Source organism: Varroa destructor, unplaced genomic scaffold, assembly GCF_002443255.2.
Source record: "Varroa destructor unplaced genomic scaffold, Vdes_3.0 BEIS01000002.1, whole genome shotgun sequence".
NCBI lineage: Eukaryota > Metazoa > Arthropoda > Arachnida > Mesostigmata > Varroidae > Varroa > Varroa destructor.
In genome coordinates, this window is record NW_019211455.1 from 47,338,296 (window position 1) to 47,364,495 (window position 26,200).

A 26,200-nucleotide genomic window follows, 5' to 3' on the forward strand; every position below is an offset into this window, starting at 1 on the left:
ATTTATTTGGTTATATATGAACATCCAGCTGCATGCAAAATGCGCGATCGTTGACGGATAAACCTTCATCTCTGCTTAATCATTATAGTTAGGTGCAATACATTCCATCGTAGTTAATAAAAAATAGGCAATTATTTACTCTGAATTACCATTATATCTATCACTTACTTACTGTTCATTGCTTAATTGTAACTCACTATTAGTAATTCTTATTAATCTTATTATTAAATTTAAACTTGTTAAACGCAAGACACATGTACAGCATTAAGTTAAAGCAGAATTTTTCTTAAATTTTAATAGCATTGTTTACATCAAAGGATGCAAAAATAAAAGATTTTCAGCTTACGTGTCACAGAAATAACTTCGCTTATTTAATAACAGGAAACAGCGGAGAACGTTACAAATCTAGTGCTTTTCACTATTTGGCGTTTAATTATGGGATTTTTTCATTGTGTATGTTAAATTCCTTTATTATTCATTAAAAAAAAGCTTGAAAACTTGAGTCAGTTCAAGTACTATTATATTCAATAGTACTTCAACAGTTCAATCCGACGTAATTTGTAACGCTGGCTTTTTGAAGCGACAAAAATAATAGCTAGACACCAATGGGCCGCTTGCTGAAATCGATGAATCGCGGTGTATAAGAAACTCTCTAAGCCTAGGCACTGAGAACCTCGTATGCTTTCCACGCCTGGGTCGCATATAGGACAGCAACATCTGCCGGGTTCGGGGCTTCAGTGATCCCTCGTCCTACAATGATCACGTCTGCACCCCTTTCGCCGATTGCAATCTGGGGCGTCACGTACTGCTGCCCGAGAGTGTCTCCGCCGCCGTTTATTTTAACACCTGGCGTCATATGCACAAATGAAGAAGACTCGCTGAGCCGGCTTTGGGACACTGCCCCAATTGCAAAATCACTATGCTTCTCAATGATGTCGACACTGGACTTCTTGTAGGCTTCGGTTGTAAGCGTTCCATTCGAACTCATTTCGGCTACCACAATACAGGCGCGTTCGGTGTAAGGTTTCACGCAATTAGCAAGACCCTGAATAACTCCGGGACCCGGGATACCGTGCACGGTCACAAGATCAGCCCATTCAGAGATTCGGTAGATACCCTTAGAATACTGTCTCTGTACAGTTTCACCGATATCACCAAACTTTCGATCTTCGAACAAAAGGAAGTTGTTCTTGCGAGCTAGCTCTTGGAGGCGGGGTATAACCTAAAAGAATAGAGAGTTACAAAACATGTCGCTCTTATAAATGGTACACAAATAAAAATCCATTTAAAGATATACATTTAGCATCAGAACAAAGATGAGCAAAAAGTCTCATATTGCATCAACCTTGTTTAAACATTTTTAAACACAACAAACCTGTCTATAGTCGAAGTCGTCAATGAGATCTATATGAGTTTTAAGAGCACAAACGTACGGACCCAATTGTTCCGCAAGCTGCAACAATTTGTCAGTAGTGGTCACATCAAGAGCTACACATAAGTTCGTCTTCTTCGCGGAAATAATTTCAAATAGGCGTTTGGCAACAGGGTGTCTAGCAGACTTTGCCCGCTCCTCGAATGAAATTCGTGGTTTGACCAAAGTTTTCGCATCGGCTGTTAGGTCAGGACGGACATTCGCGATAAAATCGCGAGCTTTTTTAGCTGTATTAGAAGCGATTTTACCTTTTGAAATAAGAGCAAAAACAAATACCAGTTATGTTATTTCGTGAACACTGCTACAAAGTGAAATATATATATATATATATATATATATTTACGCTTTTATTTATATACATCGCTAATGGGTAAAACGTAAGCTTCAAATGCACGAGTCGCTTCCAACCTTCAGTCTCTAACTGAGTAATAATGCTCGACAAAGTGAAAATCGAATGCAGGTTAACGCCGTGCTCTTTCAAAAATTCTTTTCCACCCTGTTCGCGATCGATTACCGTAAACGCTTCAGTCGCCTGAGAAATGCAACAGTGTACAAAGAAATATTAGTAAGGCAACCTACATATGGCTACTTTAAGACGCTCACTTAGGGTGATTATATATAGATAAACATGTCTTGATTTTTACGCCCCGTACTTAAACCGTTAAAAAAACCTGTTAGTAATAACGTAAAGTGATAACGCGTTTCTTTAACGGCTTACGTACGGGACGTTAAAATGTGCAAAAAATATATACATGTAGATATACAATGTATAACACAACAAACAACTTTTGTCCTACCCTGTATATGTATATCTACACGCTTTTAGTTTTTTTTTTAATTTATTTTTAAATTTGCGCTAAATATACTACTATATTGTCACCTTAAGGCCAACATCTTCGAGCAGTTTCACAGTTTCTAATATAGATGATCCGCTCGTAACGACGTCCTCTACAATTACGATCCTATCTCCTGAAATTATAATTGTTGTACACAGATGTACGCGCTTTACAATTAAATGCCTAATTAGCGTTCAGACGCATACCCATAACATATAGCCATAAGATAATCGAAAATTTACCGAGAGTTGCAAAAAGGAATCAATGAGTACGTCACGATGAGTGCCACTGCGGTGCTCGTTGATAAGAAATATATTACTGCGCACTTGGTGACGTGCGCTGGCCAGACAGAGGGACCGAACTCTATCCGCTGGCAGCTAACCACAGAAACCTTTTTAGGATGCGGTAGCTGTGTGCCTGCTAGAAATTACGATGTTTACGGCTATCGGAGAGAAAAAAAATATATATATATGCTTCTTTTTAAGAAATATAATATTTGCACGTAGACACCTCAAACCAAATCGGTGTCCTTAGCCGCAGATCAGACCTATAGATCTTTTGATCAGCTAACTTATGCTTAATCTTATCTAATAATGTGCTGAATTGCGCTACGATTCAATAGGTATTGATGTGTCGTTTTGTCGTCCAGTCGTGTTTTATTTACTATTCTACATATATGCACGAGTATGCTCTACATTTTTGACGCTATTACGCTCGGCATTACCATTGTTTTCTGTCGTGCGCAAATTCTAATGTCGATTCTACTAGAAAATGTAAATAAGTTATCAGTTAGTTATGACTATCATATGTATATGCATAACACGAGTCAACAAATGTGATTAAATGTAATTGAAAATCTTGAACTTTTTAACTTTGCTTTAAAAATTATTGTGAATAAATCTGAAAACACGCAGCCATAACTAGTTCATTATTTCACTTTTTGTCTAAATATCGGCCATATACCTTGCTGATATTCGCCATCAATTAATTTTTTCGTGCCATAACTTTTGGCTTCCTTCCGCCGAAAAATCATTGATCTGTTCGACCTAGACGAAAGCACAGCAGCTATTGGCAGAGCCGTATAAGGAACGCCGCATAATCGATCGTACTCGACGCCGGCCCGCCGTATCTCACGACCCACCTGTAAATATAGGAAATGACATGAGTAGCACTCGTGTGATAAGCTTCAATCCTAGAATTCTAGGGTCTTTGTCGACAATTTTGAGTCTAACGGTCGACTTACAGCTGGATCTCTATTTATCTCTTATGGCAATAACATATCAATAAATATGTAAATAATAGTACCTATGGGTAAATATGTCCATAACTTGTTAATCAACAAGCTCCGTCTTCTGGGAATCGTCATAATTTGACGATCGCAGTCCGGAATGGCTGAAACGGACTCTCAGTCACGACGCCTCTCTTTTAGTCCCTCCTTGCGACTCAATTTTTTCAGTTTATAGCAAAAGACGCTCAGTTTGGGTTGTGTGAATCTGATCACGTTCCCTATCCGTAACATGGGGTAACAAGAAAGTATTTTGATTCTATGATACTATGAAAAAGCATATTTTTTATACATATATATATGTATATATATTGCTTGAGAAATTATATCATCAAAAAAAATCGTATTGAACGTGTTCGTTGGAGATTGTTGTTGAAGTAATAATATAATAATATAATTGAAGTGTATTAACCATATCTCATAATTATGGAATCTCTTCGACAAGACGCAAATCACATAATCAACAATCTCGATTTAATTGTGATGATACTGACTACAATACCGTCTTTCAACAACGACGCCACATCTTTGGAAATAAACACGCTGACACCACTCACTATATGGATAGAGTCGATTGAAATCAACCGTACTTTTACTTTTTATTCAAGGACCTCATGCTATAGAAAACCACAGAAATATATTTTTGCCGCACTTTGTCTTCGTAACGGTACCGTAAAAATTTTTAAAAACCGTTTAACAGATCGTAAAAATTTACCAGTTGATTTATTTTAAATTCTCGTATAATAAATGTACGGTGAGCGATTTTCTTGACCATATCGAGTATAACGCGCATTATATGATAAAAGAATCATTTGCGCATTATTGAAGGTGTGTGCTTTTATAGACTATCAAGGGCAATACTTTGTTGCACTGTTGTGGGGTCATTCACATTATCTTTGAGTACCGATCTACAAGGAAGTCATTAGGCCTATCAGAACAATGAGCCTGAGAGGATCTATTACTTTACGGTGTAGTCTTTCACTATGAGGCAGTAATTTCCTTGTCGGTTCGTGTTATCTTTTTAAGGAATGCAGAAGAATAGATTACGTACGTCGTATAAAACCTTAAGCTCACTACGTTAGTACCTTGCAATCCCAACCTGATAAAAGGCTTTTTTTAACCTCCCAAAGAACAAATATGCTATATACATATGAAACCATATGAGCATTTATTTGGAGACTGCTGCTTTATGTAATCATCGGCAGCCAATTTCTACCATCACCTAATTATGGCGCTGGGGATAACGCCGGATAACACAGTGGAAGCTAGATGAAGAAAGTAATAAACGACTGCACCTGAAATGTTTCCAAATAAGTCCCGTGTCACCACCTAGGACAGGCGGCCTTAGACAACCGGCAAAACACGAATATGTGCGTGTACGTCCGGTTCCTAACCTAGGTCACCTTATGTGCCCCTAAGTGTTATAGGCAAGCATGCTATCAACAACAGAAATTACGACACTACTTGACAAACATCAAATGAATAATGAAATAAACTTGTAAGCTCAAATATCGATCAAACTAAAAGTAGACACTTACCGCGTCGGCGATATTCGTGAGAAGTTCGGGTTGAGATATGGCAACTCGAAGATCAATGTAAATTGGTGAAGTTACACCACTTTTCAATGTAAACTCGCCGAATTTGACAACACCAGCTTTGAATAGGTCAGCCATTATCATAGAGGAATGAATATCATTTAGGACAAGCTTGCGGTTCTCCATGCCTTCCAAAATCTACTTATGGCGTACAAAGGGACTTCAATGTGGCGATGCTACTGCTACTGCTGTACTCACAGTTGGATCCGTCCGTGTAAATTGCACAATTGAATTTACTGAGTATTATAGCAAAACTGGCAGATATCTCCTACTTTTCAAAAATGTATCTATCTTTACCACCTACCAAATTAATAGAATATTCCTTCAATAGTTGATCAGTCAGGGTTTTTAAGCTAACTCTAGCAATGCTTTCAAACATTCCATTGGACTCACAAATTATAGCATTAAACAAAATCGTTAACGGAAGCACAACTCGAAACTGAGCAGCCGTGTAAAAGCACGCTAGGTCCTTATACGTGGACTGAACTGGCGCGCTCCATATTGATACACCATTTTTGTATTCGTGCTTCTGTTATTTTTTCACAAAAAATGTCCCATCCTTTATAGCCCGCTATTTACGTCAAACTCCAATTTCATTTTCAAATTTTCACCAATCAAAAATCCCTATAGGATTCAACAGGTTGATCCACTAGAAACCAGCTTTTGTCTCACCAAAACAAAGCAAACTAGCAATCCACACGTGGTTTTCATTTGCAGACGGTATGGAAGTCTACGAGGGACCATGTCGCGCCAAAATGTGAGCAAGGGGTAGCAAATTAGGAAAGAAGGACTGGACTAGGGATGATCGGTGAGGATCTTAGAGAGGTTAACTTGAAGTTGAGATGAGAGTGAGCGACATTGAACCGAGTCAGAACATATGGGTGATGTCAAGTATTTAGCACAACTATACGATCACTGGTACTAAGCCTTTAGAAATATTCACCTGTTGTCAACGGTTGCTTTGTGCTAGGGCCAAAAAGAGAACGAGATATATGAAATGGAAAGACTATAATCATCATAGGCCTAAGAAACGTGCTACAGCGATATAAGAGGCCTGAATATTAGCAGCGGAGTACTACCATGGTGCTTTGTCTGCTTTGTTAGCGAAGAATCAATATATTTATACGGTGAAATGGAATAAGGACTCCTAAAAGAAAATTGTCACAACTATCGGATAAAAATTACATTCTGCTTTGTTTGTACATGTCATAGGCGACAGTGTTTGCGACAGCTGCAACCGAATACTCCTCTCATAAACAGCTGACTTTAATATTGAGCTAAAAATTCCGCCCCTCTATTTACACAACAGCTGCCACAGACCGTGGACACAAATTGGGTCTGTCAGAATGATGTGGCCCAATGCTATCATTCGCGCTCATCATATGGAGCTATTCTATACCTAGCTTGTCTGCTATCGAATTGTTTTTCTGTGCCGTGCTTCTAGCTGACAGTTTTGGTGTAATTTCATTCACTGGAACTCTGTATCTATCTGCGGTTCTTCCCGTAACTAACCAATCAACTTTTTTTCTTTTTTAGTTTGTTTCTCTATTTAATTGTTTATCATAATGATCATAATGGATTCATTTTTATATTTGGTAAATGTATCTTCTGTTTAGATCATGTACACGAAATAGGAGTGATTGTTATTATGCTTTGTATATACATATGGATCGCAAATGTATTTGGGTAATTTATTTCTACACATGTCACTCCCATTGGCCTCAGCGGTGGCCTGCTTGATTCAGAAAAGCGCATCCTCAAGACTGATATGAATATATATACAAATAAAATGCTATCATACCGAAATTGGTATAGTATTATTACTACTATCTTATTTATACTATCGCGATATTATTAGAATAAAAACGTGAAAATAATATGAATATGGTATAAATAGAAGGAAATAATCAAGGACACATGAGTTCCCACAGAAAAGTGCTACATTATCCGATTTGATACTTCGACGAAGTTTTAAGCAAAGCAACTTACATAATATTTAAGTTCGATTAATTTTTAGCCCCGTTATTGATATATACAAGGTATGATATCTAAATACGGGGCATTTTTACGATGTGTTTTAGTCTGACCTATCCAAACAAAAACAAACATTTAAAAATGTTCTGTTTGCTAGAAGTGTTAGTTCTGCTAGTCATATATAATTACCACATGCCAGATACAAAAAATACCCACAAAATTACTTTCTAGGCTCATACCAGATTAAGACTACCTTAGAAGAAGAGTGGTCCAAAATGAAGAAAAAAGTTTAACAGGTTAAAAGAAAACGCAAAAAATCCTAAAGATTAAATATCGGAGCTAATCTAGATGAGTTAATAGGCAATTAGTATTCTCTTGTTTAAAATGACCCTTAACTTCTGTGTAAACTAGATGAAAATGTTCTTTGAACAATTTTGATAAATTTTCAAGCTCTTGATTAAACTCTATTGAAAATTTTCCAGTTTCTCCTATAAGAGCTTTCTTGGAATTTTGTAGAAGCCGCGTAAAACTGGCAATAATGTTCGAAAAAAAAATTATCTATTGAAGGGGATTTATCTAGCACATACAGGCTGGGCGATAGCTAATCTCTACTCCAATTCCAAAACAACGCATTTCTTGTTCGTCATGACGAAGGTGTTGTTTTGTTGAAGAAGGAACCAGTTTTTGGCTAGTATCACGAATAGATGAGGTAAAGATATAAATTCCACGTTTAGCTTTCTTTACAAGGCTGTTCTGGTTTCACACAAATAGCGGTATATGAATTTGTTTAATGAAAAAAATCCATATAGTGATTTGATTATTATTATTGCCTCGATTAAGTGTTTCGGCCGTCAATTCTTCGTTTTACTTAGTTTTCGCTTTTCAAGCTAACGTTCGATTTACTGTGCTTTCTTTCAACCCAACGAGATGACGAATGATATCGTAAATCATACCTCTACCGTAAGGTAATCAATCATCACTGTGATTGGTATGTATTTCTATAAAGTCCCCATTTTTGCTCATTGCCGGACCACTTTCATTACCAAACAGAGAAACGGTACATATGCACACACACACACACCGTGAATATAGCCCACGAACTGTCCATATTTTTAATCTGTCTTTACGGACATTTTTCACAGGGTACAGATTTTCGAGTGCTGCTTTCTATAGTAGTGTCTCGGCTACGATTCAAGCAAAAATACATATAAAGTAAATGATGACTCTTTAGTAAACATACCGGCTCAACGGATATTCTCTAGCGAAATCTCGACTTTTTCCACCGCATTTTCCTTATTTGAATTTAAATGTACTCGCAACATGACTCGTTAAATGCAGGCCCTATTTCACGAGCATTTAAGAACCCCTGATATTATCATGCCTTTTCGATGAAGCCCCCTGCATAACTTGAGGATACCTTGTGAGGCCGCCTAGGTTCGAAAAGTGGCGTAGGCACATTTCCTTTCGTGGCGAAAGATGTTAGCCATCTGAAGCAATTCTTAACTAGTACCGTAACACAGACCCATATATGAATCTTCTCTTACGATATCGACCCCGCAAGCACGTTTATTATGGGATTGTCACCATCTAGATATAGTTAACCAACATATTTCAATTAGAGTTACTTTTGAACCAAACTTTCTCTTTTGCTTGGAACTAAAAGCAACTGGGTTCACGCAAAGTGGTACGCGTTACCTTCGTACTTCGATGGCCGATATTGTCAGCTCGTTGTTCTTTATCAACTATCTTAAACGAGTTGCAACAGTAATTTCGTCTGGCCTGATACGGCTGGAACTGCATTATAGCCTGTCTCTTGTAGCTTGTATTCGCTATGATCCCGCAAGAATGGCTGAGAATCAACAGTGTATGGGAGTGCTGTGACGTCGATATTCGTTTCACCACTGTGGTCAGCAGTTCTGGTGTTCTTATCATAAACAGTTGATTATACGGTGATTCAGCTTGGGTGTGTCGAAGTTCTGTGTGAATGCGCCGCTTATTTCGGGTCGATCCTTTCTGCGAAATCTCAAAAGCCGTCTGGCTGCCTGTCTGTCGCAGTAAGCGTTGTCTCGCTTCGCTCTCTCTGCATCTCTCTCTCCCCCCTCCCTCTCTCTCTCTCTCTCTCTCTCACTTCGAACAAGGACCGATATGTTTTATGATCCGGACTGTGGCAAAGATTCGGGTTACCGTCTCGGCAACGCGGAATATGTACCTTCAGGCAACAAATAATGCTAAAAATGTTTCATGGTCGTATCTGCTTCAATAAGATTACTAGTCGTTTGCTGAAAGTGGCTAAACCGTAGAAATTCAAAATTGCCGGCGCTGGCCTCATGTGTATCGAGTATCGGAGCATAAAAGAGGAAGAAATTGAAATGTGACATGCCATTTGCATCTTCGTCGAATGTAAGTGCTGCTGCGACTCCCGTTTAATTCTAAGTGGAACTTATCCCGAAAGAAAATGAGAGAAGTTTAAAGGAGAAACACAAGATAGACTTGTTAGACGTCGATTATATGTTAGACTGTTTCGAAAATGCTTTGATGCATCTGTCAAGGAGTCAACATGTTTCAGATTCCGGGTAATAAAGTGTTGTGACACGTAAATGAACTGGAAGTTCAGTGGCTAAATTTACTTAAAGTGTGCAAGTATCTAACCATAATAGAATCATCGCCTACCAAACCCTATCGGGATGAGTCGATTACAAACAGGTAAGATTTAATCGCTAATTGATTTTACTCATGCAAAGCACTGGTTATTCGGTTATCCGGAGCTATTCAACGGATCAAAATACTTGTATACTTAGAAATATATAAAGTAGATTAACGATATTTTACGACATTTGGTTATGTTATGCAGTGATAGTGTTCTTATACATAGGCCTAAAAGGTATCGCGCATAGGAGCCTCCGCATCGAACTTAAGTGCTACAATCGTTGGGCTAACGGTACAATTCATTAGCGCATACAACATAATGGAAGTTATGCAGCGCCAGATATCGGTCCTGTCTGTGTAGTTTCTTGCATTTCTATCTACCGTAGCAAAACTGGCAAAAACTGCGGATAAGCCTCAACCACCTTTTCCAGCCATTGTCGGATGGACTCTAGGTAGATAAGCGTTTCTGGTAAGTTACACTGGTGTTGCAGGTCCGCAACATATAGCAGCATCTCCATTGACAAATAAACGTAGCTGGCGGAGTGTCTGCAAGCCCAATGCTATCTTGACAAAGGTAGCCTGGACCAGCCTACTAAGCTAAGCTGTGCTGAGGTTTTCTCAGATAGATTTGATGCCATACAAGGCCAGTAATGCAAGCCTGAAATTAAGGAGGCGCATTGCAGTATTCAGGGGAGCAACAATGGCTTTTCTATGGCAGTGCTTACTACTAATGCTTTTACGAAAGCTAGTGGTCGATGGTTTGCTTGAAGAAATCGGCGATAGGCTATGCTACGCCACCTATCGCTTTTGCTGAGGCAGAGAACCAATTTAAATTGCACGGAAGTAAATCTAGAGAAGATGCGAGCCTTTTCACTAGTTGGGCGCTGTTCCATCTTCTGACTTATTACTAGTGGGTAGCACAGACTAGACCGTTTCTCGTATATGATGACGATATGCTCTAGGCATGTCTTTTTTTGCAAACAGTTCCGCAGATTACCTCTGGAGTACGCCACACGTGTTTCCATCTTTCCTGGACTCAATATGTGAAGACCTCATTATCATCATTATTTCTTCTTCATTATTAGTGGTTTCATTAAAATTTCGCAGCATATGCTTCAGGGAGTACGATATCAAGCCTATAAGAAACGCATCGATCGTACTCTTCTACTCGTTCCACCAGCTTTCCGTTTTTCAAGATATATAAACTTAAGTATTGATATTGACTTTTATCGCTGGACGACATCCTTGCTTCAAAACTCGTTACTCGTTGACTAGGCTTAATTAAGTTCGCAGTCATTAAGAGCAAAAGACCGTACGTAAATGTCAAGTCTGTCGGTGCTTCACAGTTCAGAGGTTAGTCAATTTCTCTTACCCCTTAAATATGTCTGAACAAGCGAATACATCTATTATCGCAACAAACGTTCGTGGTTAGATTTAACAAACTTTTAGACTTACAGCCTTCAGCTTATAACGCTTATTAGACATCGCGATATTAAATTATTGGAGTCAATTTGGAACGGCCAGTACTTAGCAGTGCGGCATCTTATAGCAGCTGTCGTGTAGGTTTGAGGAAAAATACTTTTGAACCTTGCCGCTTGTATATCTTTGCCGCCGGCTTCTTACGAGCAGTTTTTGCACCACGTGAAAGTGATATAAGCTAAAAATCTTGTGAAAATAGATTTAACCATATAGTTTGCGATAAATGTGTCCATGTATTTCTCCTTTGAACAATGCCTTACCTCCCCTAAAGCAGGTAGCTTTTCCAGTAGCATTCCGCTACGTAACGAACCACTCTAATCACTTAGCGAGGCGTATTTCTGATTACACCTTCGCTGAATTTTGCTTTTTGCACACGGTAATTTTTTTTAACAGGTTTATAAAACTTACCTCGTAATGCTTTGATGATTGCGGCTAGCGACTTTGACGTACAATGGACATTCGCTTTTTTGTGATACCACCTTAGATCGATACAGAATTACTTCGAAAACTGTTGCCACCTCATAATTACCTGCAGGAACTTGCGTTTGTAAAATGAATTTAATGCTGAGACCCTAGCCGCACGAGCTAGTTTTAGTGATCCACTTTTTTAACGCTTATTTGAGCCTTTGTTAAAAATAGTTCGTATTTCCAGTTGAACGCTTAACCATGTTTATAGATCCTTCGACGAAATAAATCTGCCTCACCAGTTAAAAGTCTGCATAATTATGGTCAAGTAATTATACTCCTTACTGGTTATTGTAGCTGCTGTTTGGCGCTGTAACCACTTTCAATGATGTAGCAACTTGTTTGTAATGTTTTTTTATAATTTTAATGCATCATATTGGTTCGATAAGTTCGACGGTAGGGCTTGTGTGAATGGCCATAAATAGCTTAATTAGCTAATAGCCATTTGTTTTATAGCAAGGCCTAGGTTAAAAAAAAATACGAGTTTCGTACCACAGCGCCTCTGTTGTTTTCATACATGCTGTATGCCAAATATATTTAATATACAAGACGAAGCAGAAGTTACTTAAACATACACACAACACACGTAAGTATTGTATATATATATTAAATGGATATAAAATGACGACCCCAACGTGACCTACATAGGGCGTACAAGCGTTGGATATCAATAGCCGTGCAGATATATATATCTATATTAACACATTCGTTTATATTCTCCGCGGCTATTGATTCGTTGATATTATATTTACATCCGACAGCACGCGTATATTTACCGGGCTATTAATTCACTTGTCCACAGGCAACCCTCTACAATTCGTTGCTGTTAAGATCATGTTCGCGATCCAGTCTAGAGAAAAACTTTGCTCAGTTGGCAAGGACGCTTACGCATTAGTTGAAATGTGTACAAATGGTTCGTGTAACTTTTCGTCGTACATGTTTTTTATAATTTATCTTTATTTTATAGACGCGATGCTCTAGATTTCAGTTACGTTCATGTACAATCGGTGCTGACTAGCAGAGTTGCTGCGAGCTTTCAAAGTGCAGGAGTAGTTAGAGCTACAACCCCATAGCGAGTAATAGCCGCTTCACAATGGTAACAGAACTTACTGAATAGCGGAATATCAACTCTAAGAATAATCTCGAGACCGATCGTTGTGATTGTCTATCCACAGGACATTTCCATTTTATTTGTTTTTTAGGCGTAATTTTCCAGAGAAAATTGTCATTGACATATTTTTGTAGTAAATATATGTGTGAGACCATTTGGATGCAGAGTCATAGTAGGAAAACGAAATTGCAGATGTTATTTTAAGGTGAAGTTAGGAAAATGTCGGTCTCATTTAATGCCGATTTATATAGCGTCATTTCTCTTCTATGCTTCTAATAAGCTTACTAAGTATCCCTAGGTTCTATGAACGTCTTAGGATTAATCCTGCCATTTATTGGCGTTCCGCCCGTGAACTTTTGATAGGTCGACCAGCTATACCAGATCACATATATATACTAAGATAGGCGAAAAAAAGTTTAATTAGATTTTGTCTTTGGAAGTCATCATAAGTGCTTGTCATTTCTAAGAAAGGCGAAGAATAGATTTAGTTTAGGCTTGATTCTTGTAACTTCCAAAACTTAAGTGTGTGATATTGAAAGTACGATATGAGATGAGATTTGCCCTGTTGACACATGGACAACTTCGTCTATTGAATTCTACGAATTGTTTCGTACCTCGCTTGCTACGAATTGCTGCAGGGCTAATGCACTAACCGCATAGCAGTGGAACGTGCCCTAATATCGAACGTAGGTTTTAGTATTGGCCCTTTTCCATCAGGGGCCTAACTACATTATTAGGGTTTAATAAACCTAACCAATCGATACTACAATTGGGTGGCAATTGTATTAAAAGGCATAATCTAGCACTTTCTTTTAAATGTATGATGCACAAAAACTTAGTCTATCCATTTTTTACAACTCTCTTTTTGCAGAAATCTCAAATTCGCAAATACTGGACGAATTCTGCTCCCACACAACGGTGGTGTTTAATGGTAACCGAATCCTAGCATCTGTCTATGGGAGTTTTGCACTCGTTAGAGGACATAAGATTTTGGCATACATTCACGTAGTGCCAAAAGACGTCTGCCGGGAACATAAGTACATATTCTAGTTTGTATAAGTAAATAAAAGTGAATATATATATATATGATGATGTCTTGAATAAAGATCTCGTTTTACCTTGGTGGCCTTGCTACCATTCCTCGTCTGCAATGGCCCTTCAATCAGTCGTATGATGCCATAAAGACTTTAATCGGGATTTGCACCTGTCTTTCTGGATCTATTTTAGATTGTACTACTTGAACGGAAACCTGTTCTGCACCGGCGAAAAACATCCAGCCAACACTTGTTCAGAAAATTTGTTACGTAATTCAGGCCTAACATCGGGCTCAAATGAGATTGAACGCAATAGAAAAAAACTATATTGCGTTGAAAAAGCGACCTACGATGAGAGCAACCAACGCAAAAGTTCAACAAATGGATGGAGCACTGGGGACGACACTGGCTTTATTGGGGGCAATTGTAACGAAATCGAAGTTCTTGATAATGATCGAGATCAAACGACAAACCAGCAACAGGGTCGAAGACTAGCTCCATCAAAACGGTACCAGTCAACATGGCTTGATATCTCACAGTGGCTAAATGTGGTATCTCAAAATGGAAGATGGCAAGAGTCAGCTAGAGTATGTATGAAATATACTTTTTGTCACTATAGTAATTACATATCTGTAACGCAAATAATAGATTGAGTCAGTAGCCAATAATACAGGTAAGAAAAATATAGTAAAATTTTATCATTATTTTATATCATTTTTTTGGAGGTAAGAAAACAATCCATAGTTTTTCTATACAGAGGGGAAAGGTCCCAGTATTAAATAGAAACAAAACGGCTAGAAAAACTTCTTTTAAGTTTAAGTAAAATTCAGCTTTCAAGATACCGAAAAGTTGTATTCAAATTTTTTGAAGTGACATTCAGTCATGAGATAATGGTTGTTATAGTTAGCATTCGCAAGCCATTACTGGAGCTCAGAATCTTTGATGGAGCAAGAAAAAATGTGTTAATTGCATATGAATTTTTTATCAGCGCACCCAGTCTCCTGCCTTCCACTACTAAACCGTTTTTCACTTTATCGCTTAAAAACAACCCATTTTTGTAGACATACGTGTTACATTCACAAATATTGATCTGTAGCTATTTTAATTAAATAGCGGTAGTCAATAATGAAAGGTCACTAATAAAGAGTAATCAATTTATCATAGTAAGAATGATGCTAAAACTTGAAGTTAAGTTGTACGCATAGAATCCTTTCAATGATATATACCGTTCAAGACAAATATACCAGGATAGTTAGCTGCGCCTAATTCGATGTGTTGTACACGCTGTTCACAGATGTCTATTCGAAGGTTAGAATACCCCGAGTGCATCTCTAACTCAAACGAAGTAATCACCTCTTCAGTAGTTCTTTATCCTCTAGCGGTTGCTGGCTATAGTTACGTCCTACACGTCATGAAAAACGGTAAGGGTACATTATCTTCGTGGTCAGGCCTCCTACCTCCGATAAAACGATTGTCATGTTTTATGATAGCGCATATCTGAGCGTAACTATAAGATTTAGATTCGGACTTCATTCAAATCAGTACTTTTCAGGAATAACTAAGTTTTAAAAGGAAAGGAGCTGTTATCGATTATTAATTATCTATTATGATATATTAGATGCAATGCGCACACTATTAGAGAGGTTTATGTCGAAAAATTCTATTTTGGTTCTAAGAGGAAACTAGCCAACTCTGTTCATCTAGATGAGTCAAAGTGCATTTGAAAAACCATTCAGGGTAGGCTTTGCCAGGCGATTTTCGTATCGTTCTGAGAACATTATTTTTCTTTTACTATTATGTGGTGTCGATACGTCTGTGATTTTAATAGGCCTTATACGATTTGTTTCGTTCAAATAACAGAGAGAACATTGATATCATCTGAGCTGGTGGTAAATACAATGCGGCAACTGCGCATCGTCAAACTTTCTCTACGAAAAGATCGTTACCCGGATACGTTTTTGGCGGACGAAGCCCTACCCGGAACATACGCAGTGAGCCCATTATTGCTGGATTCAAAAGTTTACGTGGTCATTTGTAAATACGAACGCCATCATGCTGGCCACAGGTAGCTAAAATCCTGCTTGTTGCCTTCTGTTATACGTCACTGATGCCATTGACAACCAGGAACATTGTTACAGGTTGCGAGATAATGTAATAGAACTTCGATTCATAACCCAAGTTACTTAGTGATTCATTCACTCAAGCTAAGATACGGAAATGCCTTCATACGTATCTTGTTGGTGACTTTGCATCGAAGTAGATGACTAAAGAACTCTTTTTGTTTGTTCACAGACTTTCAAAAACTTGCTACAAAGGAACCGAAATAGTTCACAGAGCTATATTCCTTAAAGACAATGAACCGCTTGTTGCTCAGATTTAGCCAACTGCTAATATCAATTACATATCCGTGAATCTACCATTAGCAGGCACCTTAGCCATTTGGAGATCCTTTTTAGAAGTCCACTTACCTAATGCTATCTTACTTCTACTGAACTTTATGCTATCCAAACGCCATCAGAAATCGAATTTTATTAATTTAACGTTTAGCTATAAATTTCTGTTTCGCCGGGCTGGAATAGGAAGAAGTGAGCAGGCCGATAGGTCTTGCTTTAAAATGCAAACAAATACAAGTGTTATATTCTATATCTTTCTTAGAATAAGCTTTTCAGTAAGCTATTGTCTTTTCTTACATCGCCATCTAGTTATATGTCGTTTAATTAATATAGATGTACTTCGATTAATTAGGACCTTTGAGCGAAATTCATATTTGAATATATTCTATCATGGCTCCGAGCGTCCCAGTCACACATAAATGTATTTTCCAATGCTTATTAACTAAAGACACACGTCGAATAATCTCTTAGGCTTAGAGGAAAAACATCGTTTGTCAATAATATTTCAAGTACCAGTCTAGTGCCAGATTTATGCACTGTCTTTATGCTTTTTAGGGGTCGATTCGCTTGCGGGTACTCGTACTTCTTATGCGGATTATCGGCGTCGACTGCCTATCGAGTCCTGTTACGAGCAGAAATGATAAACAGATGGTGCGAAGCTACCCAGTTCAAAGCTGGTGTAAATGGAGCAGTGCAACTGTCAACACCTCATCGTTGCGGTTCTAAATCGCACCCTGTCTTAGAACAACATAGGATGAGCAATGGTCAAACCTCAGCTGACAGGTTGCGTATTACGATAAGCAGGTCATATTCCGGTGATTGTCAAGGTATCAGCCTTCCAGGTTCGAGACATCCTTTACCGGAACCAAAAACTGAGATGCCTCCCCTTCCAGCCATTCAGGTCATACCCAGTTCAGGCACGCCGGCGTCGATAAAGGTTTGCAGTTATGCGCCCCTTGTTGACTGGCTGCTGTCAAAGGCGAAAAAAACTGAGCACCTTGACAAAAAACCTTCAGTGAATGGTAAGTGAACCAACACATGATGGTTAGGATCGTAAGGATATATAAAATGTTTCAAACTTACATCCCGTACTGCAGATAGCAGACCAATTCCAACAGAAAATAAACCGTATCTCCACGCACAGTCTTCAACGTAGACCGCTTTAGTTGGCAAACACTTTACATTATTACGGGCATTATTATACTAGTATTAAATACTATATGCAACTATTAAGCTGTTACAAGCGAATCCGACGGACTTTGAAATTGAGTAAATTTTGTACAAGCTGGGCTAGAATGATGAGTTTCAATATGCGTTAAAAGTACCTTTTTTTTTTTTTATTCTTACACTATTCCTACACTCTGGACAACTATATTTGCATTTCTAAGCCATATCTATCTACGGCTTCTCAAATTAAATCGATAATGAAATATGCTTGCTATTTTTAACCTGTAATCATATGGACTCAGATCGGGAGAATATGCGGGTGAACCCGACCTTGTGTACTTGTTTTCTAAATCCATGAAATAATCTACGTATGGATATGAGATCTAATGCTGTCATCAAGTAACCATGTTAATGGCCGTGTTAATGGTCCGTACATGTCTATAGGAACTCAAGATATCGGGCTGCGCTCATTGTTTCATTTTTGCCGGGTATCTCATAATAGCAGATACCGGCGATGTTCCTTAATTAATACCATTACCATCACCATATATCCGAATCTACTCGATACTCTCACCGAATTGGATTTCTCTCCAGGGCGATTCGATTCTTTTGCTGGACCGCCCCCTACCTGGCAATAGAGGTTGATCCTTGTCTCACCTATCGCAACCATATGCTTAAGTTGTTTTTTGTTGAGCGAAGTTAAAGGAACTCCACGTGGAGTACGACACACGCATTTCCAGCTGGCTCGAAGCGCACTGTTCTGCGGAAGCTAAGTTCTATAACATCCATTTAGCGTTAGCATAAAGACTTCAAGCTCTGCTTTCGTGAAAAACTTTCGAAACGATTGCGGCAGTAGGTTATTATGCTTCGGGTCGTGACATCTGGCCATTATTTCGCTGGTCTTTAGTACTCCAGTCTCCGTTTTTAAAATGTTTGCACCATTCACATAGTGTGTTTGTTCCTAAGGCCTCTTTTGTATAGCATCTTCACCAATCTTCAATAAATTTCTGGAACGTTACAGTCTTTGGGAGACAAAACCTCACCACTGAGCGTTGATTTTGAAAACTAAATTATATAGATCTTTCTGAACTATTGTTTTTGTTTGGAGTAAGTTTCGCTTTCTAGTAAATTCAACCCTAGAAGACTGGGTTACCAGCCAAATTTCGTTTGTTATATTAGCCCAAAAGTAAATTAATTTCAAAACACGCTGAACTGGCTTGTAACAGCTTTCGAGGATTATATTTCAATTTTATAACTGGCGCTAAACACTGTATGCGTAGCCCTTGACATTGTTTCGTGCTGGAGGCTGTGAAAGGAAAATAAAATGCTTAAATGCTCAACATTTTAGATATAACATTGTTTGATGGTAAAACAAAGCTAGTACATGTAAATATTTCGAATTACGAGTTCAGTATTGACATTAAGCGTTATTTAACTCAACTAGGTCCAGCACGCGACGAAAAATTTGTACGCATGATTTTGAAGTATGTTCCATAAGAAAAATACGAACTAATATAAATACGAGTTAATTTAGGCATCTCGAAGGTGCAAATGATGAATGAAACATTGTATCTATATAAAAGCTGAAGAAATTCATATGGACAAAGGGTTTTGGTTAACTATTTTTCAGTAAAGTTAATGCATAGCATTCTTACGCCTATTTTCCACTGGTGTTTTTATTATTTCGACTAGTAGAACACTGTGTAGACAGGAAGAACTTTGTGCTCTTTTTTGCAGACAAAACCGTACCTGAAATACAAGACCCTGAATCATTGGTCATTGACAATAGTACCAAAAGTCAGGCATGTCCAGCAGGTTTTCTATGCAAAGCCTGCGGTAAAGTTCAACAAATATCGAATCGATACACCTATCAAAGGCATCTCAAGTTGGACGCCCTCCATAAAGCCTATGTAAAGCTCCATGATGTGCAATTTGCGTAAGTAAATGTGTATCTATATTTGTCTATCTATATATAGGAGTCTCAACTTTACGTAAGTTCACATAAGTAAGACTCACATATATAATTCCAAAGTCTGTGAGAGTGAAAAGAATCAGAAAAGTGCTACTGAAATATTTTTAGCACTTCATGAAAACAGAACTACTTTATTAAACGAGTATTTTTACAGATCGCGTTCCATGCGTGAATTAGTACAGAAACGAGTTCTGAAGGCAACAACGAACGATCGGGGTAATAACAGCAAGAGTTTTAAAGATGGTTAGAGTTAGTGAAGTCTACGGGTTGTGACTTGATCGAAAAGGCTCGATACTAATCGAATAAGCTTTTGTCGTACTTCGAAATGACATAAACAAGCCTACCTTTTCAAATTTAAGGTTATCGATCCTAAAGTAATAGAGCCCACGTATCGAGCTACGTTGTATTTGGTTGCGTCTCAGGTCCACGTTTCGATACTACAGAAGTTAATATTAATCGCGCTACCAAGCAAATTTGCTGCTATTTATTTATTATTCAACTATTAATTGTGTAGAATTATAATGCAGTGTCATACAAACATCATTTGCTAATACTGGAATTGTGTGGGTTTTTTTTTCAATAACCGGTGTTTTTCAGTGATCACATAGAGTTAATCGAAGCTAACTGTGGGAAATGCAAAGTGAGTCGTGGTATAGCCGTGGAGACATCGGAACTACGTCACGTTACGAAGCCAACTCGAAAAGTCACCGAATCAAATGTTAAATATGTGGCACAGCGTCGCAGGCTTATACTAAGGTACAACAAAGACTTGAAAATCAGGTTAGTATGTGTATGCGAGTAAAAACGCTAAGTTAAGCAAGAATTTCTTTCATTGAAAGTCTTGATTTACATTATAAAATAGATTAGAAGCAAACGTTTCAGTTAACACGCGCCTTATCTGCTAAAAAGCTTTCGAGATAAGCATGTCTTTTAATAAATGTTTATGGAAGAATACCTAACAAATTTCTATGTTATTCAATTAGATTACCAGAGCTTGCTTATTGGACAACATGGCAATGCGGTACCCAGAAAAACCGCATAAACGTAGCATTTTTCAAGGAATTAGCCAAAAATGGGCTTTGCCAACATGTAGATTGCAGTTTTACTTTCGCAATCACTGCTGTATATTATACGTACTGTGAGTGCTCGGCTTCCAGAAACCTTTTTGCTGCTTGAGCAGCCCAAAACGATAGGTCAAACTGAGATAAGTTTTAAGCGATTTGGTAAATATTGCAAATAAGTATTTGATATCTCCAGGGCTCGTAGGCTTAGATTGTATAACACTCTTTATCATTCTCAACCAACGACTTTAGTCAGCAGGCGTGGTTCTCGATTTGTCCGGAAGAGATTGCTCGCCATATCGGCTCTCGTTTGAAGAAACTGCAACTTAAGTTGGGTCGACGGATTCGGATTCTAGAGCCGTTCTGCGGCGCTGGAGGAAATGCCATTAATTGTGCGAGAATGCCGCACGTTGAACGCGTTTATGCGTTCGACATAGACGCGAATGAGGTGAGCTCACAATTGACTACTGATCTTTTGTGGTTCACCTACTTGTATAAATATTAACGTGATGATTAATAATTTACAATTAAGGAATGAAATTAAGTGTATATGAAAGATTGAGTTTATTCCAAAACATTTGCTCAACAGAATTTAACTAAACAAATTTCAATAATACGAGGCTCCACGCAATTAAACCACATGAACAAACGAGCCGCTTAAGCGGTCGTACGCTTGGAACATTAGCCATTATGTATACAAGTACATGTGACCAGAAAAGAAAGTGGTATTTTGAGGGAGGGGAAAACTTCGTGGTAATTGATGAGATAACGCTCTTTAATTGAGTCATTGCCACTAAAAAGGAAGAAACACTGAAAAGCGAATATATCTACCAAGAGACATATGTTTTTTCAGTACAGGAGGATCCACATGCCAAGGAAAATGATTTTGTACATTTCTAATTAAATACATGAAGACATACTTAACCCAACTTAACCCTTAATTTGTTGAAAACATAAGTCTGTTGAAACATTGATTGAAGATGTGGTTCCTGCATAGGCGTTTGCACAGGTTTAAAAAAGACAAAAAAAAAGGGAACGACTCTTTTTCTGAATAGTACAGAAGCATTTTATTTTCCCGGCATTTAGACCCTTATTTGGTTTGTTTTTCTTTTGTTGGGATCCATTGCAATCTGATATGCAGCTATAGATACCCCGCCATTGTGCCTTGCTATTTAACTATCTTTATTTTCTATTGTTTTATCGTTGCCCGCCAACGTCCTCTTTTGAATAACTAAAAAAATAAATACATTTTGAGTTCGATAATTCGGTCTATATTTTATTGCTTTTGTGTGTACCTTCTAAGCTTCATTCAGTTACAGTCAGATACTAATGCGTATTTTTTTTTTATTGATTACCGCACGTCGCACAGACATTCAGTGCTCGACAACTTGCTCAATTGTATGATGTCAGCCAGAAGCTTACCATCGTCGCAAAGGACACGCTGTCGTTGCGTCCCGAAGACCTTCCGAACACAGTTGACGCTGTGGTTTTTAGTCCACCTTGGGGCGGCCCCAAATATCAAGACACCGCGATTTACGACCTTGCGTCAATCTGCAAACCTGCCAGCTATAATGAAATTCTCCGTCACTTTTTAACGTTCAGCCGGAGTATGGCCGTGGTTATGCCACGCAACAGCTGTCTCGATCAGTTAGTTCTATCCGCAAGGAAAATTGGTTTCAGTGCAGTGGAACTCGAACAAAATGTCTTGTCTGGAAAGATCAAGACAGTCACCGTCTACTATAACGATCTGGCTAATTAACGCTAAACATTTGTTATAGTTGTGCTTAATTATTAAAATGGAGCTATTAAATATAATATTATATAATAACTACTTATAACTATATAACTACTTAATAACTGTTAAAATAGAATAGTTATTTGACCAACTCGTAACCATTTTTAAGTTGCACACGAGAGCGATAAATAAATTGATTGGGTTCCCTAGCATAACAAAGCTGATTTGTTGATTTATTCACTATATGGTCTACTCTAATAAAAAAAGACTCCATGGAAACGAGATTCATTATTTGTATTTACTGTTTCTAAGTTATCGTCAAATGTTATACAAGATATAGCATTCTCTACTAATATTGATATATTAAACATTATTAATTAGTAGCGTTGATAACATTGATATATTCAATTAATATTGAACAACAACTAGAGGATATCTTGCAAGTGTGACCACAAACGTGCAGGATCACAATATATGTACATGCACTGTACGTGACGAATACATCTTCGTAACTTTGTTAGGAAGAGGACGCATAACACGTTGATGTATCTAACCATTTTATGGTGTTGCAACGTATTTGCCTCGCATCGAACCCTTCTGCGCGGTTTTGTCATCGTTCGTTTTATCGATGCTGTTGGTATATACAAAAAATAGACGCAAATAGAGCTTCAGCTGGTCCTCTTTTATAATTCGATAAGAATTCTTAATTAAATTTGAGACTGCAATAAATATGAATAACATTCAATCTACTTCTTTCAACAATAGAAGGCACTGGACGAGCGAACCCAGTCGACATGGCCGGCATACAATTAGTTAGTTTCGGTTTGTCTGTGTCCTAAGAGACATTTCATTAATAAAACATAATGAGAACAAGTTTTAAGTGGCGGGTTTTATCAATATGTAATCCGTATGTACCATGATTTTAAGAGCTTTATATACGGAACATAGAGTAGACCTGACTAAAAATCTTTAGTAGGCCCAGCGAGAACATATAATGATATTCTGTGTTTGTTAAAAACAAGCTCTTCTTGACTATTGCCCAGTACGCAGATAAGGTAATATTTAATCGTTCGTCTAGTATAATAGTCTGTCTATTACAGCATCCCTGTCTATTGATATATCTAGATCTGCGTCCTTGCGTATTGTGCGTAGCGTGACAGTTCACAGTGACACAAAATTAACCAACCGTTGCTGCTCACGCACGGTATCGAATCGAGATTTCCTACCGTTTTAACTTTATTACGCTAATGTGTTATCCGTTTACTTACTGTACAATCGACCGCCTATGAAACAAAAATAATTAATGTAGCAGATATCTTCTCGGCTTTAGAAAGTTTTACGCTGATCATACGGTATTCCCAGTGACTTCCTTGCTTAAATTTGTTCGTTGTTTAACTTCATTGGTGACTGCCTTGGTTCAACTAACACGTTGCTCACAAATATTGGCCATATTGCACACCTACAATTTTTTTTCTGCATACAGAAACGATATGCTCGAACTAGCAACTTTAATACATAACATAGTAATACTATGTAAAGACATAATAACAATACATATACAAGTGTAATTGAATTTCTCTTGGTAACGGATTAAAACGATTTCATTTGTCTATTTACACATGTTTAAAAAATTTGCTGAGCCATACTACACTTACGTCTCTCAAAATACTACCTACCTGAACTATAATAATTGAGACAAGGAACTATTCAGGCAATTATTTATCTATAAGATAAAAAAGTCATCAGTCACTTTTAATGTGTTTCGGTTCAAAATTATAACCTAGAGACTGCCGTGATATTACCTTAGCCATGGACTTCTTCGTCATATCACAACATGATAGAATTTTGAAATAGTCAGAAAATGAATTTGTCAATTAGAGGTCGTGAGGTGGACGACCACCTGAATTTAGTCTTGAATGAATGCTAGTTTTGTATAGTAGCTACAGTGTTTGGGGCGCTTGGACCTCGATCGCAGCTCCGTAGTATTTCAATTCAATTTTGATAGCAAAAACTACCACAAGACAATGCATAGTGTTATTTTACTGGTGCTAGAATAAATGTGTAGAAATCTACACCCGATATTGCTCTGGGTCAGCTTCAGACGACTGGTGGCCTTAATCGGCACGAAATAATCTTACAGTTCAAAGATTACACTTGCACTGCTTCAATAAAAAAATTTTTTTTTTTTTTTAATTTAGCCTTCACAAAAAATATTTTCGTTTTGTAAACAAGTCTTAATACTATAGGAGAACGTTTCATGAATTGAAGTTGTACGTTATGTTCTATTAATTCAGTACTCTTCTCTGCTATTTAACCAGATCTAACAATAACGTTTAGGAAAGGCGAGCTATATGTTACATTCTGGCCTTTTTACTCTGCAGTAACGGGAATCAAGTGTTATGAATCACCCTACTATGGCTGAACAACATTGCGTGTTCCTGTTACCGTGATACCACTATTCTAACAAATGTAAAGTCTATGCAAAGAAGACTATGTAATGGTTTAACCCTTTTCAGAGGTTTTACTGGTTAATGCAAGAGGTAACTTTTTACAACAGTGGCAAATTGCTTTCTATATTCTAAATGTATTCGCGATAATAATTGTCGCGAAGTACGTTGCGCTTGTTACCATAAGACCAGGTTTTCCGATTGTAGGCAATACATGGTTTAGGTGTTCGCGCTCACTTCCTCTTTTTATTTACGAGATTCTCCAACTTTGCTCGTAAAAAAGGTATTTTTTAGCACGGCTTACTTGTAGTGGCGTGAGAGCCATCAATTTACATATTCTACAGAAAGTAGATTTTTCTTACTCCTAGCGCGGTTGCTACACTTTTGGTTCAAAAAAAAAAAACTAGAACTAGATGATTTACGCTCTTCCGTGGATAGATAGGACACACCATGTATGAATAAGATAATTAAAGTTGAAGATTTTCTTCGGTGGCTTATTTCATAGGATTTGCAAAGTGCTCTTTTGTGCGATAAGCGGGTGCGGTTGGGAGGTTACATTTGACCCAATTTCCCCGACCGCCACGTCCACCATGCCCTACATCAATGCAAGCCGACCACTGCTAGGCAGCAGACAGATACATGGCGTACTGCAAAGATCAACTAAATGCTGCTATGCTGTAAATCACTATGAAGTCAAAGTGAGACACGAACTAATGGTGTATCGACAAATGACAGCTGTCAGGTTATTCGATTTAGCATTTTGAGTCAGATTTGCAGAAGTTTGGTCCCTATTCCAAATAGTTCCCTTGAAGATCTACTTGGCTCTCAATCCACACTGCCGCAGAAAATACGTAGAAGTTAGGCCCGGTATCCATATACCGGGAAACAAAGAGAAACACCGCAATTTGATTTTGAGCCAGCCTAGTCAGTTTATGAACAGATATAAGCAAGGAGTGTCGCTTCTCTTTATTAGCTATCTAAAGAAATATCTGTTGTATTGCATTGTTAAATGCAATAGAACGCGTCATTGGTCCGACATGTGGTTATTCGGGACACATCATTTCAAGACGACTTGGTATAGCTCTCGTACATTTCAGAAGATTTTGCAAATTTCAGCATTGGAATGTAATTGCAAAATCCAACCGCTAACTTTTAGATTCCATAAAACTCTTGGAGGAATTCAATGAACGTTAGCTATGCATTTGAATTTTAATCGAACTAATACTTATAGTACTTGCATTTGAAGAAGGCGTTTCGAGAGTCGGCACCTCTCTGGCATTCGACCTCATTGTCGTCATGAACAGCCAAGCGTCAGAAAATACGGCAAACAATTAACTTACGTGAACTTACCTTTTTTCCGAGCAAGGCTTCGGACTCAGTTCTAGGTATAGTCTATTATTCTGCTTTCCACCGGCTTTAATCGCTTTTCGCATTTAGCCACAAGCAACTGACATGCTCATGCTGTGAACAACCGACTGGATGTAGCCATTCCCTATGCGACATTGACAAACCTCTCCCCTCCTACAAAGAATCACAAGCTTCCCTTCGCCTTCAATTCTGGTGTGTTA

General features: G+C 38.0%; 2 protein-coding genes across 4 annotated transcripts; one reads left to right on the forward strand and one right to left on the reverse strand.

The window, feature by feature from the left end:
- Positions 1-264: 264 nt before the first annotated feature.
- On the reverse strand, positions 265-5,680 carry r-l (rudimentary-like; the record flags this gene model as incomplete). Its single annotated transcript, XM_086981610.1, has 7 exons — positions 265-1,222; positions 1,376-1,680; positions 1,841-1,964; positions 2,313-2,401; positions 3,232-3,409; positions 5,092-5,207; positions 5,542-5,680. Coding segments are annotated over 7 exons (1,515 nt in total), but the record flags the coding sequence as incomplete, so codon positions are not given.
- A 3,700-nt stretch (positions 5,681-9,380) lies between these two features.
- On the forward strand, positions 9,381-22,469 carry LOC111243688 (uncharacterized). 3 transcript variants are annotated; one of them, XM_022789610.2, is made up of 12 exons: positions 9,381-9,522; positions 9,689-9,825; positions 12,515-12,625; positions 13,695-13,860; positions 14,051-14,444; positions 15,152-15,278; positions 15,718-15,922; positions 16,806-17,272; positions 19,155-19,353; positions 19,987-20,169; positions 20,703-20,898; positions 21,820-22,469. In XM_022789610.2, the coding sequence occupies exons 2-12, from the start codon at positions 9,807-9,809 to the stop codon at positions 22,207-22,209; spliced, it is 2,457 nt and encodes an 818-aa protein (XP_022645345.1). In that variant the 5' UTR covers positions 9,381-9,522; positions 9,689-9,806; the 3' UTR covers positions 22,210-22,469. The 3 variants fall into 3 exon arrangements, with proteins under 3 accessions (XP_022645345.1, XP_022645344.1, XP_022645346.1); XM_022789609.2 differs by having other exon boundaries at positions 9,387-9,522; positions 9,672-9,825; XM_022789611.2 differs by lacking the exon at positions 9,689-9,825 and having other exon boundaries at positions 9,392-9,522.
- Positions 22,470-26,200: the final 3,731 nt, after the last annotated feature.